The 17,842-nt window shown below is 34.6% G+C and overlaps 1 protein-coding gene across 2 annotated transcripts in view; it reads left to right on the forward strand.

Annotated features, from left to right (window-relative positions):
* Positions 1-17,842, forward strand: part of LOC145692843 (neurobeachin-like protein 1) — a 561,942-nt gene that overhangs the window by 43,415 nt on the left and 500,685 nt on the right. For both annotated transcript variants that reach the window (XM_081768357.1, XM_081768365.1), the window contains exons 17-21: positions 3,390-3,571; positions 6,848-7,034; positions 7,790-7,923; positions 11,037-11,196; positions 12,586-12,836. In XM_081768357.1, the coding sequence (XP_081624483.1) occupies positions 3,390-3,571; positions 6,848-7,034; positions 7,790-7,923; positions 11,037-11,196; positions 12,586-12,836 (914 nt within the window). The remainder of the gene's footprint in view (positions 1-3,389; positions 3,572-6,847; positions 7,035-7,789; positions 7,924-11,036; positions 11,197-12,585; positions 12,837-17,842) is intronic.

Here is a 17,842-nt window from a genome sequence, read left to right on the forward strand (position 1 = left end):
TAAAACAAACCAGAGTCAGTGGTATTTTATGTAATCTTGCTGTCTTGGAGGCGAGATAGTGTGGTGGGAAACGGCTTATATTGTGAGGGCTGATCTTGCATGATGGTCTGTGCATCTGCCAACTGCACTGAATTTCGAGCTTCGGTTGTGGTTTGGAGCTCATGTTAATTGTACGCCTTGTCATACCTCAGCGTTGCGTACAACCTGGTTTACATCGAGGGTAACGTTGTTAATACGTGTTACTAACAATAGTTCTAACAAAATTTTGATTTTGTATTTTAAAATACTGATGACATTTGCTGCAAACATTTATTATCAACATTGTTACATTTCTTCAAATAAAAATAAGAAGTACGGACCACTGCACTAATTTTTTTTTCTCCAATTCTTTAAACTAAATCATGTTGTGCTGCAGTTATTAGTGAACCATTTTCTTGTGAAATACGAACAAAATTATAAGGCGTTTTCGGAAAACTTCGCCCAAAGAAAACTCACCTTCAGAAGTAAACTACTTGTTGTAGATGTTTCCATAAGAAATGACTTATGCCATATGCTAGAGTCGTCAATGAAATATTAACAAAATCACATGAGTCTTATTTCACGAGACTGTCAGATTAAAACTTATCCCCTTTCCCCTCCAAGAGTAAACTACCCCTTGTGAATAATCTCATGGAAGTGATTTACGCAGCATTATAGAGATATTAATGAAATATGGACAAAATCACCTGAGTCGTTTTTGAGAAAATCGTTCAAAAAGAAACTCAGCCCAAAAGTGAACAACCACTCGTGGATTTCTTTAAAGAACAAATAAGCTATTCCATATTGTCAGGTTATTTATGAAATGTTAACAAAATTGCCTTGAGTCTCTTTTGTGAAAATCGTCCAAAGAAAACACTCCAGAAAGTAAACTACCCCTTCTCGATTCTTTCCAGAGAAATTACTGATACCACAGTACGGATTTGTCAATGAAATATAACCAAAATCATGAGTGCCGTTTTCGAGAAAGTAGCAAGTTTTTAGCAACATCATTCAGTAAACTATCTTTATTTTTAGGTTTTGGAAGAAAAATCGCCCCCCTTCTCTGGAGAATCACATAAAAACCTTAAGTTTAAAATTTGGTTCAGATTCGTAGAATGGTATGATCTCTAGACAAGTATACGTTCGGGACGAACAGACGGACACATGTTGAAAAATCACTTTTTCCTTATTTGTGAGACATGAAACTTGTAAATCCGTTGCACTCTCGAATTCGATTTTTTTCATGATCATCATACATTCTTCTCTCCTTTCGTCGTTCAAAAGTAAACGTGTTAATGAGAGTTTTATCATTAACATACATTGATAACATTTGCTATCAACTTTTACCCTTTTCTGAAACATGTTGATAACAATGTTACTAGCATAGTTAATAACAAGAATTTTGCGATCGTTAGTTATCATTCGATCTGTAAGTTATCATTCGAAACTGATTTATTTTAAAGTTAATGATGTATAAACAATCAAACTAAGTTAAGATACGAGGAGGATCCTACTAAGTAAATTCCCTTTTTTAATTTTTCAAATTAGCATTATACACATGGTTTGAGAAAATGTTTTATTTTCATACTACATAATGATTGGCAAATATATAGCCTAGGTCACGTAGTATATTTTCGAGGTACATTTCGTGTATATACGTGAACCTGGTGTCCAGGGGTGCGTACCGAAATTTGAAAAAAAAAAAAAAAAAAAAAAAAAAAAAAATTGACGCTTTTTAATAAATTCCTTGTGATTTTATGGATTGTAACACATGCGAATGATGTCATTTAAAAACCTGATTCACTTTAAAGACAATGATTCTACATACCATGAGTCTAAGATAATTATGACTAGCAGCTTCCTAAGTGGAAATCTATAATTTCTTGTAAAAGCCCGCTATTATCAAATATGTTTCAATTAACGAGTCTATTTACATATTAAGGAAAATGGAAAGGTTTCATTTTTACACAAGTGTGTATCTAGATATTTATATGTTCGCTATTACTTCAGAAATTTTGAGCTGATTTTGTTCAAACATTTACCAATTAAAAAAAAATTAAAGAAGGTTTTAAGTAGAATACTCAATGTAGATTCTATTATGTTGTTCATATGTTACACATTCGAAACTATTAGGAATTTTTTCTCTCTAACCACAATATCTATCTTCAACAAAATTTATCAGATTTGTTCAGAATAATACAGAAAATGTTTTACGCTTAATAATTCTAAATTTTAGGAAGTGTGTAATAGTAAATTAATAAGTTTTATCAATTTTATATTAGGAAGAATGAGAAACATAATTACATTCTTAATTGATTATTGAGCGTATGGAGTATATAATAATAATAATAATAATAATAATAATAATAATAATAATAATAATAATACAACTAACTTGAATAATGTTAGTTTTTTATGTGTTTGTAGCCAATATTTTCAGTACTTCCCACAGGTACTCAGTCAGGGCTAAAGCTTAAGACTTTCCTCTATATTGGTCTTCGCATAGTTATTGCTGTAACAAGAGTGGAATAAAAATATACACAGATTCCTCAATATATTAAAATTATTAGTACACTAATCATAAATCAAACCTTATTCTATATATATATATATATATATATATTAGTATCTAGACCTGTAATTGTCTGCGTTGCACATGCCTTCCAACACTATGTAAGTTTAAAGCCTTGTATGTACAATGTTGCCGTATAAAACACCGTTGCCAATTAATGTACAAATTCAATCTTCAATCTGTAATTTCTATATGTCCTAAAGAATATAGAATAAAGTATTAACAGTCCTAATATTTTATTTTATTAATGTAATTTGTAATCATCCAATTTCAGTTCTTTTCAAGGCTACCATTATTTATTTAATCAATCAGATCAAGAAACTATTGAAAAAATATCCTTTTTATGTTTTAGTATTGTAAAACAATACATTTTTGTAACTTGTATTTCCGTCAGCTATCGAGAAAGACTACAGCGTAAGTAGTTGAAATTATTGAGTAAAAATTTAAAAGAAATACCTGTACAAAAGGTTAGTATATAAAATTAATTAAAACTAGATAATATTAATTTATGATATTAAAACAGAAAAATCATACGCGAAGACGAAGAGGTTAGCGGAGGACCGTGGAGCATGAAAGCTTCTCAGTTGCGGCAAGTGACCTGCCAATAAAGGCAGAATACCTATGATGATGATGATGAAAACTAGATATTGGGAGTTTAGCTTATATTGTGGACACAGACTTGTGTTTAGGTCTCTCGTTTCTCCATAATTTACATTCGAAACCTAAAATAAGCTAATTGTTTATTAATTGTAATGAAATAAATTTGTGCATTGTGTCAGATAAATTGTTCTTGTTTCAGGTCCGAATTGTAGGATGATGTTTTCAACCGATGATTCTCCGGAGTATGCTGATCTGCTTTCCAAAATGTTATTTTGTTATTCGCCAGGCGCTTGTTCAGACAGTTTAGTCTGCGATTTATCACCATCACACAAATTCGTTGGACACGTATCGGCACCTCACTACCGCATATGGAGTGCAAAGGTATTTGTCTTACCAGCATAATGTTCACTAGAACTACTAGAACTTAGCAAGAATTAGGAATTATCTCTTTTAATAATCAAACTCACCTGAAATTAAAATCTAGACTACAGTTGAGTATATATTATTGCGGGTAATCTCCTTCGTTGAAGGTGCCTTATAGAAGTTAGTATATTTGTCTGCTCTGGCTGAGTGTTTTCGAAACATAGATAGCCCTACCTGCTGATCTAGTGGTTAGCACGCGCATCTTAGATGGACGGGATCGCCGGTTCAATTCCCGGTAAGAGACTTGAAATTCGAGCGCATTACGGTGATTCGGGTTCCACTTAAACTGCAAATCCATGTCTCATATAGCCTCGGGGCTAGAGAGGGACGCTAAACTTCAGCTAACCTAAACAATAGGATAAGAGGATTTATAGTTTAAAAAGTTAAAACTACATCCTTAGTTGGCCAAATATTTCCGAAGTAAATTATTTATGTACTTTTTTGTTTACGTATGTTTATTTGTGATGGATGGATGAATGTTCATTTGTGTTTTTCAGAGTGGAAACAGTGGTTAATTACAAACTGCTGTATGTCTGTATTGTGTATTTTGAACCATACTTAGATCTTTCCTTATACGAATATATATATATTTTTTTTTTCATTTTATCGAAAGTAACTGTACAATAATAGCGCTATTCTCCTTGTGTGTAATATGAATTGGCCTGAAATAACTGGTACAAATTTTGATTTTCTACAATCAACCAATAAGTCCCAAAGTCTATCATGACATGGAATCACTCAATAATATTACAAATAGCTTAGGGAGAACATTATATTTAGTAATAAATAATCTTTCAAATGTAACAATAGTATGAGAACCACATCCATTAATTAAAGAGAATAATTATCACACCTTTCTTCGTATAAGCTTTCCGCATGTTAAATCATTTAGACTAAAAAGTAAAAGAAACATGTTCCTTTTTCAATTCTAAGAAAGGAGATTGAATAAATGAAGTAGTGTCAATTACCCGCTTCTCTGGGTTAAAATAAGAAAATTAGTAATGTTTTCCGTTAATCAGTAACTTTTTATTATTACTGAAGCGCTCTTTGATATCGGTCATTTTCGATCATTTTTATATACCTGCCCCTCCTTCAAGTTGTGGGGCTGAATTTGGACTTAAGTGGCATGGGAAGTGTCACTGTTCATCTCAGTGACCCCGAAATCTATGGATTCGATCCCCATCCCTTAAGTTGCAATGTCAAAGTGAAATGATAAAAAACATCCCAGGCCTGAACCTCATCTTTGTGGCAAATTTGATTGAAGTAGGTCGATTGGTTCAAGAGTTATGAAGTTAAAAACGTAGTGACTTTCATTTTTATAAAATAGATTAGCGAGAATAGACGGACAATATCGAAACAAATATACAGATCCAAATAAAGCACTACAAGAATTCTATAAAGTAATTTATGACGTACTGGAGAAGTGCATTCCTATGAAAAGGCCGACGCCGAAAAGCTTCCTTTGCTGGTTCACTAAAACTATAATACCAAAAATAAAACTTAAATGGGATCGAATAAAATGGCTTAAGGGAAGATTAACGATTAATCATCAGTATCATAATAACGAGTACTGTGAACTATGTAGCGAAGTGAAGCGTGAAATAGCAATAGCACATAATGACTTAATTACGTAATGGTGTACTAGGAATAGACTTGAAGTAAGGATTAATAAGTTTAAAACCATTACATACAGTAGACGTGAGAAAACGTATGGCTTCACTTACTCGATCAATGGAATAAATATAGAAAAATTAAATACAATTAAAGATCTAGGTGTGATATTTGAAAAGAACCTTTTCGGATCATGTGGCAGGTATCACCAAGAATGCATATAGAAGCTTTGAGTTTCGTATCAGAAGAACCAAAGAATTTACGAATGAAAGCTCTTTTGAAAACGCTTTATTTTTCTTACGTAAGATCCAAACTTGAATATGCTTCACTTATGTGGAACATTTCTGTGAAAATACGTAATCAAAATATCGAGCAGATACTAAGCAAATTCTTATGATTTCTCACATAGAAAAGGACAGGATTTTACCCAAAATATGAACCGTATGATAATTTACTTGACAACTTTGTACTTCAGACACTTGAACAAAGCCGGACGTTGAACGACCTCCTTTTCTTACACAGACTTTTACTCAACAAAGCAGACTGTACAGACATAATTCCAAAGATGATGATCCAGATTCCATCCCTCAAAACACGGAAGGGAAATAGTTACTTGTTCTACTGCAGGATGACACGTACAAATACATTGCATGTGTCACCTACATGGAGAATTTATGCTACATACATACATACAATAAAATCAGTAAGGATTATAAAGATGTAGACATATTTAATTATTTTGAAAACTTGTTCAAAAAACTAATATTGAGCATTTTGTTAACAAAAAGTTTCGAAGAAAAATATATTATTTTAATTTAATATCTTGTATTCAAGTATCAGTATCATCATAATGTAATATTTTGTATTCAAGTATTAGTATCATTATAATTTAACATTATGTATTCAAGTATCATATGTAGACACGTAATTGGGCAGTAATGACTATTATGTTAATAAATAAATAAATAAATAAGTAAGTAAGTAAAGTATTTATATATTTTTGAAACAGTTATAGCTAGTTTTAAATACATTTAGAAATGTTAAAATCAAAATCATTTTTAATTGGAAAGATAAGTTGTAAGGTAACATTTACTCATCCGTAATACGCCATAGTAATGGGTTTGCTTATATATTTCGAGACCTCTGCACCTTTTGACAGTCTCATTAAAAAATTACAAACCGTGTCGGTGAATTCAGGTTTACTTGGCCTGATCTATCTTCCTCCAATGGTTTACTGAATCGTGAGTCACTGTTTAAACAGGTATAGCTGAGCAATAAGCTTAGAAAGTGACTCAAGATTCAATAAAACGTTCGGAGGACAGATCTTAGTGTGAATTCATTGATATCGGCTTATAACTTTTCGAAGTGACAGACGAAGACAGTAGATTCTTTTGATATATGTCAATAAATCCATTATTGTGGCGTATCATGAATAAGTTCAATGCTTCATTTTAACAAAATGAATCAGACACATTCCTTATTACCAAACAATTACAGTTTCTGCGTATATGCATTGTGAGTACTTACAGATAAATGGTGGTTTATTAGGTATAATGATTTTTAATTCAAGTAAACTATTGAATAGAAAATATTTTTCTGATATAAATATTTGTACTCTTACAGACTGTTATAAATGGTGTTGGTGGTATTCAGTCTTTGTTCCCCATTCTGCATAGAGCATTTACTGAGGAAAGTGATGGTCCAGATCTCAGTATTTTCTGTGCGCCAGAGGAACCAAAACCTGTTGAGCCAGTAGTAAATAAAGATGACATGGATGGATGGGAAGTCTTACCGTCTAGTTCTTATTCAGGTATACAGTGTTGCATTTCTTTCTGACACTACTTTAGTAAAATAATTATGTGTAGGAAATCGTACATGAATAAACGCAAACTAATTTTAATATTGAAAGTCAGGAAATATTTTGTTGTAAATAAGCAGTGATACTGACTGATAATATCTTAGGCTTATTGTTTTGAAATTTATTCAAGTATACTTTAACGATACATATTAATTAGCCACTCCCTTTGCAAGCTTCGTCACAATAAGGCTGCCAAAATGATCGTGAGATAAAATACTAATTAATAATGACATGCTAAGGTTAATAAAGTAATTTTATTGTACAAAATGGATTGAGAGTTTTACAGTTCCCTTTTCAAGGACTATATACACGTGTATTGAAAGTGTCTTCATGCGTTTCAGAGTAACACTGAAAGATTCATAGAAAAAAGCGTGACAGTTGTTCGTTAATAACTCTGTATTATTGAGAAAGGTGCGAACGAAGACCATCCAAGTAAATATACCAATTTGCAATCAAAAAAGTAGGATCGAAGTCTTATTGATTATGTGGCTATTATATTATATGCATATAAGTTCGAATTTAAATTTACTTGTAGAAGATATTCTGTAGCTTCAAGTTGAATACGAAAATAACGTATGTTATAATTTAAAAAATAATTATTATTGTACCCACCGCTGTACTGCAAAGATTATATAGTTATAGCATGTTTTTGTATAAGTAAGACTGAAGAAAACAAACTTAAAATTATGTTGTTTCTCTTGCTATAGATTGGAAACTTGAACAAAATCCAGTGTCGGGGTTTCTAAGTTTATTAAAGAACATGATTGCCGGAAACACTACTAATCAGGAGAAATTAATGAAGAATAGTGGGGTAGCAATAATTGGCGCACTGATGGCGAAGGTAAAGTTTCCTTTTGTATTTTACATTTATTTGCTTGCTTGCCCTTTCCACTTGTTAATAACAGTAATAAAAATAATATAAAAATTCGTGCTTGAAATATACTGCTAACAGTGTCAGCTACTGTTTTCTTGTAGTTGATTTCACAAGAAAATTGTTAAATTCGTAAGGTCTCAGGTTCATATTCTGAAAGTATGTATTGCCTCTTTCACGTCGTCGTCCATACTAAACATATTGCTGCTCTGTACTTTGTTAAGTGATATTGCAATTAAGTAATTATAAAATCCCTCCCAATTTATTTTGTTAATTATGAAGAGGATAGTGGTTCTAATGTCGGCTCCAAAAAGTATAATTCTCACATTCCTATAAGTTCTATAATTTATTTGTTTGTTTCAAGTTTCATGAATGTACTGCTAATCGGTAAATGGCCATTGAAATGTTCGAGATCGTGTGAACAATCTGTGGTGAGATAAGCAATGAATTCCCGTGTCTCGAAACGTTAGGAATTGTTTTGGTGTTCTTTATTTTTCGGTGTTCGTCTGATTCTTGTATTTGATTGGCGCTTTTGCATTTTTCTGGTTGATTCCCATGCACTGCCATGTCACACCTATGCTTAAGATTCGTATAATTAAAAATATTATAATACACAAATTCAGAGATTTGTTTGGAGCAAGTCCGATAAAATTATTAATATGACTAGTAATTCACAAAGTTATTAATAATATTCGAACAACTTAAACAAAACAAAAGACCAACATGTCTTCATGATTATCACGTAACCATTACGTATGATGTTAGAAGTATTCAGTCTTCTGTCAAACTCTTGTCGATGTGGCGTTCTTTGCAGAACGTATGAACATGCATACCTCCACAGTAATCTAACAGCACCCTGCTCGATATTCCATTTCACTTTTTAGAGTCTTACATTCTTTATCCGGTAGCATCGATCCCTTTAACTTGTTATGCATGAAGAATTTGAGTAGAGAGAGGTCAAGAGGCCGCGGAAATAACCTAGCACCATAAATAAGGAAAATTCTGCTATATTGAATGACATATTGACAAGTCGCATTGTTTTCATAGAAGTAGCTATCCGTGAGATTACGATCGTCCAACTGATTGTTGCAATGTTTAAAAATCTGGAGGTACACGTCGTGTTCATTATTACTTCGAAGCTTGTAGGATCCAGTACACGCACCGATGCTTTGGTCAGGAAGTATTCTCTTGTGAATAGCATATAGGTTTTGAACAGTCATATACGTATATTCTGTAAGTTCATATACGTGGACAAATGATGCCATGTGTGTGTGAACTATTGACGATACGTCACACATGTCTGTTTGAACCATTGACGATACGTCACACGTTTCTCCATAGCACTTCGTTTTATTTTCGGCACTACATTGAAGCAAAAGACATGCAGCCTTGGTGTCTTTGCTGCTCTCAGGCATGTTGCGTTTGGTATCTCCGACTCCTGTGAAAGGCATCGCAATAACTTCCTTGGTATTTGTTCCAGATGATGCTGATGATTCTCGACAAACTTTGACATGGAAGGGAGACCATCGGCATGACAGGGGCTAGTCATTTCTAAGTTTACGAGCTAAATTTTGATAATACTCTTGTAGAGGGCTTCACGAATTCTAAATTTCTCTGTATATGTAGTGTGACACTGTTTGATGGAGATATGTATAGCACGCCGAATTGAAATAGCTGACAAACATTTTATTACAATAGCACACATCCACATTCAAATACAGGGATGCAATGCAACTTTGGGAGATTCACAGGGATGCAATGCAACCTTGAGAGGTTCACAGGGATGCAATGCAACCTTAGAAGATTCACACAAACTATGGCAATTAGGTTTTGAAACTTCTGTGGTGAATATGGTTGCCATCATTCTCGTTGCTGGTCACAGTGTATCCTCTAACATAGTGACAGGAATAGCAAATGTTGGCCTCCAGTTTGTTGTTCCCATCCGGTTTTCAAAAACTTCGGTTTTCGGGAAGTTCCAGAGGAAGAAATCCGCAGCTATCAGATCCGGCGAACATGCTAATTAAATCACATCCACATATCCGGAGATGAGATGATCGGGAAATAGTGTGCACAGTTCCGCCATTGACATTCAAATCGAGCGTGCGTTTGTCCGTCCTGTTAGAATCATCTGGTCGAATGAGTATTATGTTGTTGCCGGAACAGAAGTCTGTTAGTATGGTCACGTAGCACTCCTCAATGACAGTGCTTGTTACTCCGTTTACGTAAAGACAAATGGACTGATGACCTTAAATGTGTTGATTTCGTGCACGTACACCAATTTAGGATTACACAATGCTTGTCTGTGCAATAAGTGCGATTCTTAGTGTCCCAGAACCTGTAAGTATACCTTTTTTTTTTTAAACTAATATTGAGAACATTAAGTGTTCCTCGTCAGGTTTCAAGGTATGAATAATTCGTTTATCTCTGGTGGACATTTTCTGAAGGCGTCACAGAATTGAACATGTGCTATTTTCTCAGTGGGGACTAACGTTTACATTACTTATGTGGATCTTGCCGACTTGTGCTGAGCTCCGTATAGAAATCACTACATATTGCCATAGCTATTATCTAGTGACCACGCTCTTAGAGATAGCAATCCTTATTATTTGCTGTAATGCTTTCTGGAACATTTTTATGATGAGCTACCCATTGGGTTGCTACGATTGACTTAGTTTCTTTGAACAATTCCATCGCTTGTCGCGGTTTTGAACATTACATTTCCCCGTATCAATTAAATCTTACAACGTTGGCGCACGTCACAAGTAAGCTGCAGAAATGGTTCTTGCAAGTACTTGAATTTTGCCATTGAAAAAGCACGGGCTCGTTAAAGATTTGATTACCTTAAACATAAATGGAGTCATTTATTAATTTCCTTATCATGTTAAGCAGTTGAAATTCTGGTGGTCTTATCTTGGATCAAAAAGTTTTTCTTTTTTCTTTTCTTTCTTATTTTTAAATAGAGTATAGGAAAATAAATGGAGTTGTGTCAGACATCTTTAACTATTGGTAATTGTTTTCTTAGAAGAAATGTAACCTCCTATTTGAGCTTGTTGATATTTATTTATTTATTTATTTATTTGTAGACGAAACCTGCTCTGATTGATGTAAATGTGCTGATGGCCGTGCAGCTGTTGGTAGAGTTAGCTCGAGATATTCCAAGTACTTCTTTGCTTCATTCGCTATATCACCATATTCTCTTCAACTTCAAAATTTGGTCACGAAGTCAATTTCCTGTTAGAATAGGTAAGTTAATTTGTATTTTTGTGTTATGCGTACAATTTTGAATGTTAACTATTCTGCGACATATGTGAATCGAATGTCATTTGAAATACTATTCATGAGGAACCAACAGAATGAAACCGTTTTAAAGAAAGCACTGTTTTACTTAACGTGTACACGCTAGTACGAAATGGAATCTTACTTAGTAAAATAAGCATGTAAATTTACTGCTCCAGTAAAATAGTTGTTATTGAGAAGTACATTCTGACATTAAATTTCGTGGAGAAAAATGTCATCATCCCTGGTAGAATTACTTAATAAAAATAAACAGTGTCACTCCTCGCTTTAAGAATCGCATGAATCCTATCTGCTACAGACCTTACTTGTTGTGTATGTGTGCAACATTAATTTCTAATTACTTGGGAGTATCAACAGAGCACATGAATGGCTCTGTTAGTTTCCCATTCGATGCTCCCAAATGATTGTTCTAATTTTCAATAGAATTTAAATGTGGAAAGTTTGCCTGCCAGTCTGGCTAAGTAGTTTGCTTAATAGAATATTAATTCTGTTAACGCAGTGTTTGTATTTTGACCACAAATTCATAACTGAGTATGTATTCAGTTGCTTGCAGCAACTATCTATCTTCTGGTTCAGAAAGTGAGTAAAGGATAGGTAAATTTTGATAGTTGTTTTTGTGTAAATCTATCCATTAAAAAAACAAACCTCCCACCTCGTTCAAGAAACAGAATATGTAGTTGATTTGAAAGAATTGGATACCGTAGTAGTTAATACACAGACACAGCCGGAGACCCCGGTCGATTCTGAGCTCAGTCTCACATGTTTTCTCTTTCTCTTTTAGTATAATATCACCTATTGTAAAAATTAGTTATTGGAAAAAGTCGATCGCTCTATTCATTTCTCAGATATGTATATATAATTATAACATGATTTGTTGAAATACAAGAGAACGATTAAAACTTGTCTAAACTTAAATATAGTAGATACTTGTGTGTTGTCCGATATAAAGACTTTGTGTTACGTTGTAAAGTTTTGAGGTGAGCCGTTTCCTTCATGTTACTCTCTCACTATTAAAATTTTCTGGGAGCTTCATATCAGCTAGAGACCTCTTTCTCATATTTTCATATCAGGAACTTCATATTAGCTTCATATCTACTTCATGTTGTACTCTTACTTCTTAGTCTTGAAATAGGAAATGCAGATACAAGTAATTGTGGATTTAATTTCAAGTAACATTTTAAGCATTCAAGTGGGTAAAAGAAAATACAAAGATGTACTTTCATATGACCAAAATGGGGTTCAAATTGGAACTTCCCGCCTGCGAGGTAAGAATTCTGATAAATTACTAGATATGTAGAAAGTGCTATTTTGTTACACGTACATTTTTGTTTCCAGGTCATATACAGTACATTTCCACTGTTATCAAAGATGATCGTAGATACTTTAGAAAGGAATTTGGTATTCAGTTCCTGTTAGATGTAATACGCCAATATTATATAGACTGTGATAGGTTGAGTGAAGAGGACTCAAAGACGATACGGGTTTCTTTGCTTGGATTGATCAAGTATTATATGCAAAAAGAGTTACACGCGAAAGAAGTGGGTGCCATTCTTGGGTACATAGCATCAGCTAAACAGGAATTTCTAGTAAGTATATTTAACTTTCTTAGTATATTCCTCTATAGATATTTTTATAAAAAGGCCTTGTGTCCATCTTAAACATAAATTAAACATAACTTTCTTACAAGGCTGTCCGACACTTACATTTCTCGTTAATTTATAATAAAGAATACAGACAGCCTTGTAAGGAAGTTATGTTTAATTTATGTTTAAAATATATTCCTCTATTGTAGTAGCGGTATTGTATAGCAATACTTACCATAAATGACCCTCAGACCAGAAGAATTCTTAACTCTTCACAGCTTGAATCTTTTCACCAGCTGAACTGTTGATGTTTTCGGGTCGAGAAAGACTACATAAGGTAAATGAGAAGAGAATAAGAAGACCTTTCAGTTCTTTATATATAGGGTGTTAATGAACTGACAAATTAGGAAGTGATTTTATAATGCACCGCGACTAGCGCGTCCATTACAAATAGGATCTCATTGCCATTTTGTTAATTGTTTTATGATGTTATTGTTCCTTTCTTATTTATTTTCTTGTTGATCTTGAAGCTTTGCTGGCGTCTACTATTAATCCAATGTTCTCGGGATTGCTGCCAGAGTGAATGTTGCTGTGCTGAGCTTTCGTTATCATACAGCGGCAACATCTTCAGAGCTATGTGTTGGAGTGTGCTGGTCGTACAATTTATATTGTGGTCTTTAGGAATTGCTGTGTTTCTATTGGTTGTTTTTGTTGGCCAATGGCGTGCTCTGATTTTGGTGGTGGAAACTGCTTTCTGATTGGCTGTTGGTTCTCTTCGTACTGAGAAGCTGGATCCAGATGTCAGGTAGATGATAACCTTCGTCTCTGTTGATGGATGGCTTGTATGAACGGATTAATAGAGATTCATGTATTTTCCTGTCCCAGAACTGTTTGCTTTTCTTTAGTACTTTAATTTGGTCCCACATGGCTATATGATTGTATTGTATGCAGTGTTCGGCTATTGCAGATTTTTCAGGTTTTTTAAATCTGGTGTGTCGCTGGTGTTCTTTCATTCTGTCTTCAATGTTCCTTCCCGTTTCACCTATGTAAGTGGCGTTACATTCACAGGTGATCCTATAGATGCCTGGTGTCTTTAATCCCAATGGGTCTTTTGCAGTTGGTAGTAAACTCCTGATCTTCGGTGGAGGGCAGTGTACAGTCTTGATGTTGAATTTCTTCAATAGTCTTGCTAGTTGGTTGGAGGTTTTTCCCATATATGGAATAACTGCAATATTTTTCTTGTCTGCCGTGTTGTCCTCTTTTGTGGTGCAATTTCTGCTACTGTATTTTCTCATGGCTGTCTTGATCTGTTTTGACGAATATCCGTTGAATTTGAATACCGTTTCCAGGTGAGACAGTTCTATGCTTATATTGTCTGGATCTGCTATTTGGTGTGCTCTGTGTATTAGAATATTTAACACCCCCACCTTCTGTGCAGGATGATGAAAACTGGTCGCATCGAGGTAGAGATCAGTGTGCGTGGGTTTCCTGTAGAATATTCTAATACACAGAGCACACCAAATAGCAGATCCAGACAATATAAGCACAGAACTGTCTCACCTGGAAACGGTATTCAAATTCAACGGATATTCGTCAAAACAGATCAAGACAGCCATGAGAAAATACAGTAGCAGAAATTGCACCACAAAAGAGGACAACACGGCAGACAAGAAAAATATTGCAGTTATTCCATATATGGGAAAAACCTCCAACCAACTAGCAAGACTATTGAAGAAATTCAACATCAAGACTGTACACTGCCCTCCACCGAAGATCAGGAGTTTACTACCAACTGCAAAAGACCCATTGGGATTAAAGACACCAGGCATCTATAGGATCACCTGTGAATGTAACGCCACTTACATAGGTGAAACGGGAAGGAACATTGAAGACAGAATGAAAGAACACCAGCGACACACCAGACTTAAACAACCTGAAAAATCTGCAATAGCCGAACACTGCATACCATACAAACATATAGCCATGTGGGACCAAATTGAAGTACTAAAGAAAAGCAAACAGTTCTGGGACAGGAAAATACATGAATCTCTATTAATCCGTTCATACAAGCCATCCATCAACAGAGACGAAGGTTATCATCTACCTGACATCTGGATCCAGCTTCTCAGTACGAAGAGAACCAACAGCCAATCAGAAAGCAGTTTCCACCACCAAAATCAGAGCACGCCATTGGCCAACAAAAACAACCAATAGAAACACAGCAATTCCTAAAGACCACAATATAAATTGTACGACCAGCACACTCCAACACATAGCTCTGAAGATGTTGCCGCTGTATGATAACGAAAGCTCAGCACAGCAACATTCACTCTGGCAGCAATCCCGAGAACATTGGATTAATATTTTCTTGTTATTTGATCATTTTCATCTCTTGCTATAATCACTTCTGTAGTATATTTTATGACATGGCAGTTGACATGGAACATGGTCTGCATCATATAGATTATTCGTAAAGAAAGGAAGAACAAACTTAAAAAATATGTAATACACTTAATAGCGTATAAACGGATTTAAATGATATTCTAAGCAACTTTTATCTGAAAAGAGTAGAGAAAGAAAAGGTAAGGAATAATGATTAAATAATCATGCATATAACGTAATACATTTATAATAATAAAACAAAGAGTCGGGGAGTCATGTATATATATATATTCATATTCATATCCCACAAAGTTAATAAATATAATCTGGCTTTTATTTCTTTAAGCTACTTGTAAAGTTTGAAAGTCATTTGAGGTACGTTTTGCTTTTAAATTGTATGATGTTCTGCGTAACGCGTTATGGATACTGCTGTCACCGTCCTACAGCTCATTTTGCGATTTAAGAGAAACATTGAGAAAATAGACTTATTCTGAACTTTATTAACCAACCCTCGTATAGATCCAAATGTTCTAGAAACTCTCCTCTCATTGCTTTGGTATGTCTCTTCGTTTGTGTTGGTAAGCCAGAGCTAGATTTCGTAACCAAATATGGACATAAGACGCAGAGACAATGATTTCCTTTGTGAACGCTCTCAGTCTGGAAAAAAACGGGAAAGTTACAATAACACCTTCGTCTTGTTACCGTTCATTTTTGATTTGTTAATTCAAAGCATCCTCATCTCTTCAGCCAAAGAGCTTAGACTCAACAGTAAACGTCATAAACGGGAAAATCCCGTCTCAAGCATTCATACGAAGCAGCTAACTAGGAAAAGCTTCAGTGTTTCGACACCCTTCGTGTACACTACCTTCTCGCTGCCTGTGTTAGGCGAGGCAGCCAGTACCTACTCGAAAGCAGCGTCCACGCTGCCAAAAGTTACGTACCGTACTCACCTTGTCTCCAAGCGTGCGAGTTATCCCTCCGTGAGGTAGATGCAAAGACGTAATTAATTAAAAAAAAAGATGATTAACAATTTAATTGCAAAGTGTTTTGAATGCGACCAAGTAACAGTTTTATCTGCGAGACGTTTTAATGTGATGAATAAGTCGAGTTTACTGTTCATTACGACTAAAGTGAAACCACGAGGTCCGATTCGTCTGGGATTATGGACTAAAAATCACATTTGTAGTGCCAGCTTGGGATACTCATCAAGGAAGCAACAGTCGGGACTCAAACCTAGGACTTCAACTCCAGAAACGGCGCACATATTTGGATACAGGACGTCGAGGGAGCAACTCGTAAGGCTAGCCGAAGAAATACGTGAGTTATCTTTTATTCAAGCCACGCCACCTGAGTATTAATGCTCAATTACAAGTTAAATCTAGTTATATTTTGAGCTTGAATGTATATAATGTTTACGTTCATTGGGTAATATTACATTCTTACTATTTAAAAGTGATTTTATCATTTGTTGTACAGTTAATATTTAATCCTATTATATTTGTAGCCTAACAAATCTATTTACGTTGTCTACATTTTCGTTTATTGCGTTTCCAGCTACCGCATAACGAAATTGTAGGCATGGGCAGTGATCATAGTCGTCGTAAAATAGCTGGGAAATAAAAGGAGAAAAGGGCGAAGTATGAGACTGAGAAATTAATTCGAATCACGACGTACATATCGATTACACTGCTCTACATATTTTTCCATACATTTTGTTTGAGTATTTGTTAGGAGACTGTCGTGAATTTTAACTTGAATTTATAACATATATAAAAGAAAAAATGAAATGAAATCTTTGAGTTTTACGTCCCACGGTTATGCCGGTTAGGCTAAAGGAGACGGTGATGATGAGAGATGAGTGAAATGGTGGAATGAAGAAAGTGGGAGGAAACGGGAGAACCCCGAGAAAACCCACGAGCACGGTGTTTGTCCACCTCAAAGTTCACTTGGCGGGAGCTGGGATCGAACCCGGGACCCCAAGCACCAGAGGTGAACGCTCTACCACTGAGCCACCGCGCCCCATATATAAAAGACAAAATTACAGTACACGAAGAAATTGGAACCCCGTCATAATTTTCAATTGGAAAAGAGGAATGTATAGCGAATGTTATTCATGCGTTATACAGATAATTACTTTATGTGCTATTTTACGTCCTGTTTTTAATCTGTACCTTATGCCTTTGTATTCGTTATTAGTTATTATTGTTACTAATAATCACAAATTTCAGGAATCCGAGGTAGAGCGAGTAATACTGTATCTGCACAGTAATTTATAAAACGTGAATAATGACGCGAATAGAGAGACATTTTGTTTCGTTTTCTAAGTGCAGAATATTTTGTTAAATATTGTACAATATCGTTTGTTCAAAAAATATTGTTTGGATTGACACCGTTTTACAATATCGTATTATAGTGTATAATTTAATTTAGAACTTTCTGGTGATACTGAACGTTATATATAAACTTGTATTATGTAGGGTGCAGTAAAAATGAGTATGGGATTCTAAGGTAATAATGAATCCGCAATCTGTTGGAATCTGAAAAGAAACAAAATTGAAAGGTGTACTGCAACGAATTACGCAATATGGCGCAATAGGATAAGTGATGTGTACGATAGTTTCGTACAA

The sequence above is a fragment of the Thermobia domestica genome, chromosome 1 (genome assembly GCF_964235325.1).
Source record: "Thermobia domestica chromosome 1, izTheDome1.hap1.1, whole genome shotgun sequence".
Taxonomy (NCBI): domain Eukaryota; kingdom Metazoa; phylum Arthropoda; class Insecta; order Zygentoma; family Lepismatidae; genus Thermobia; species Thermobia domestica.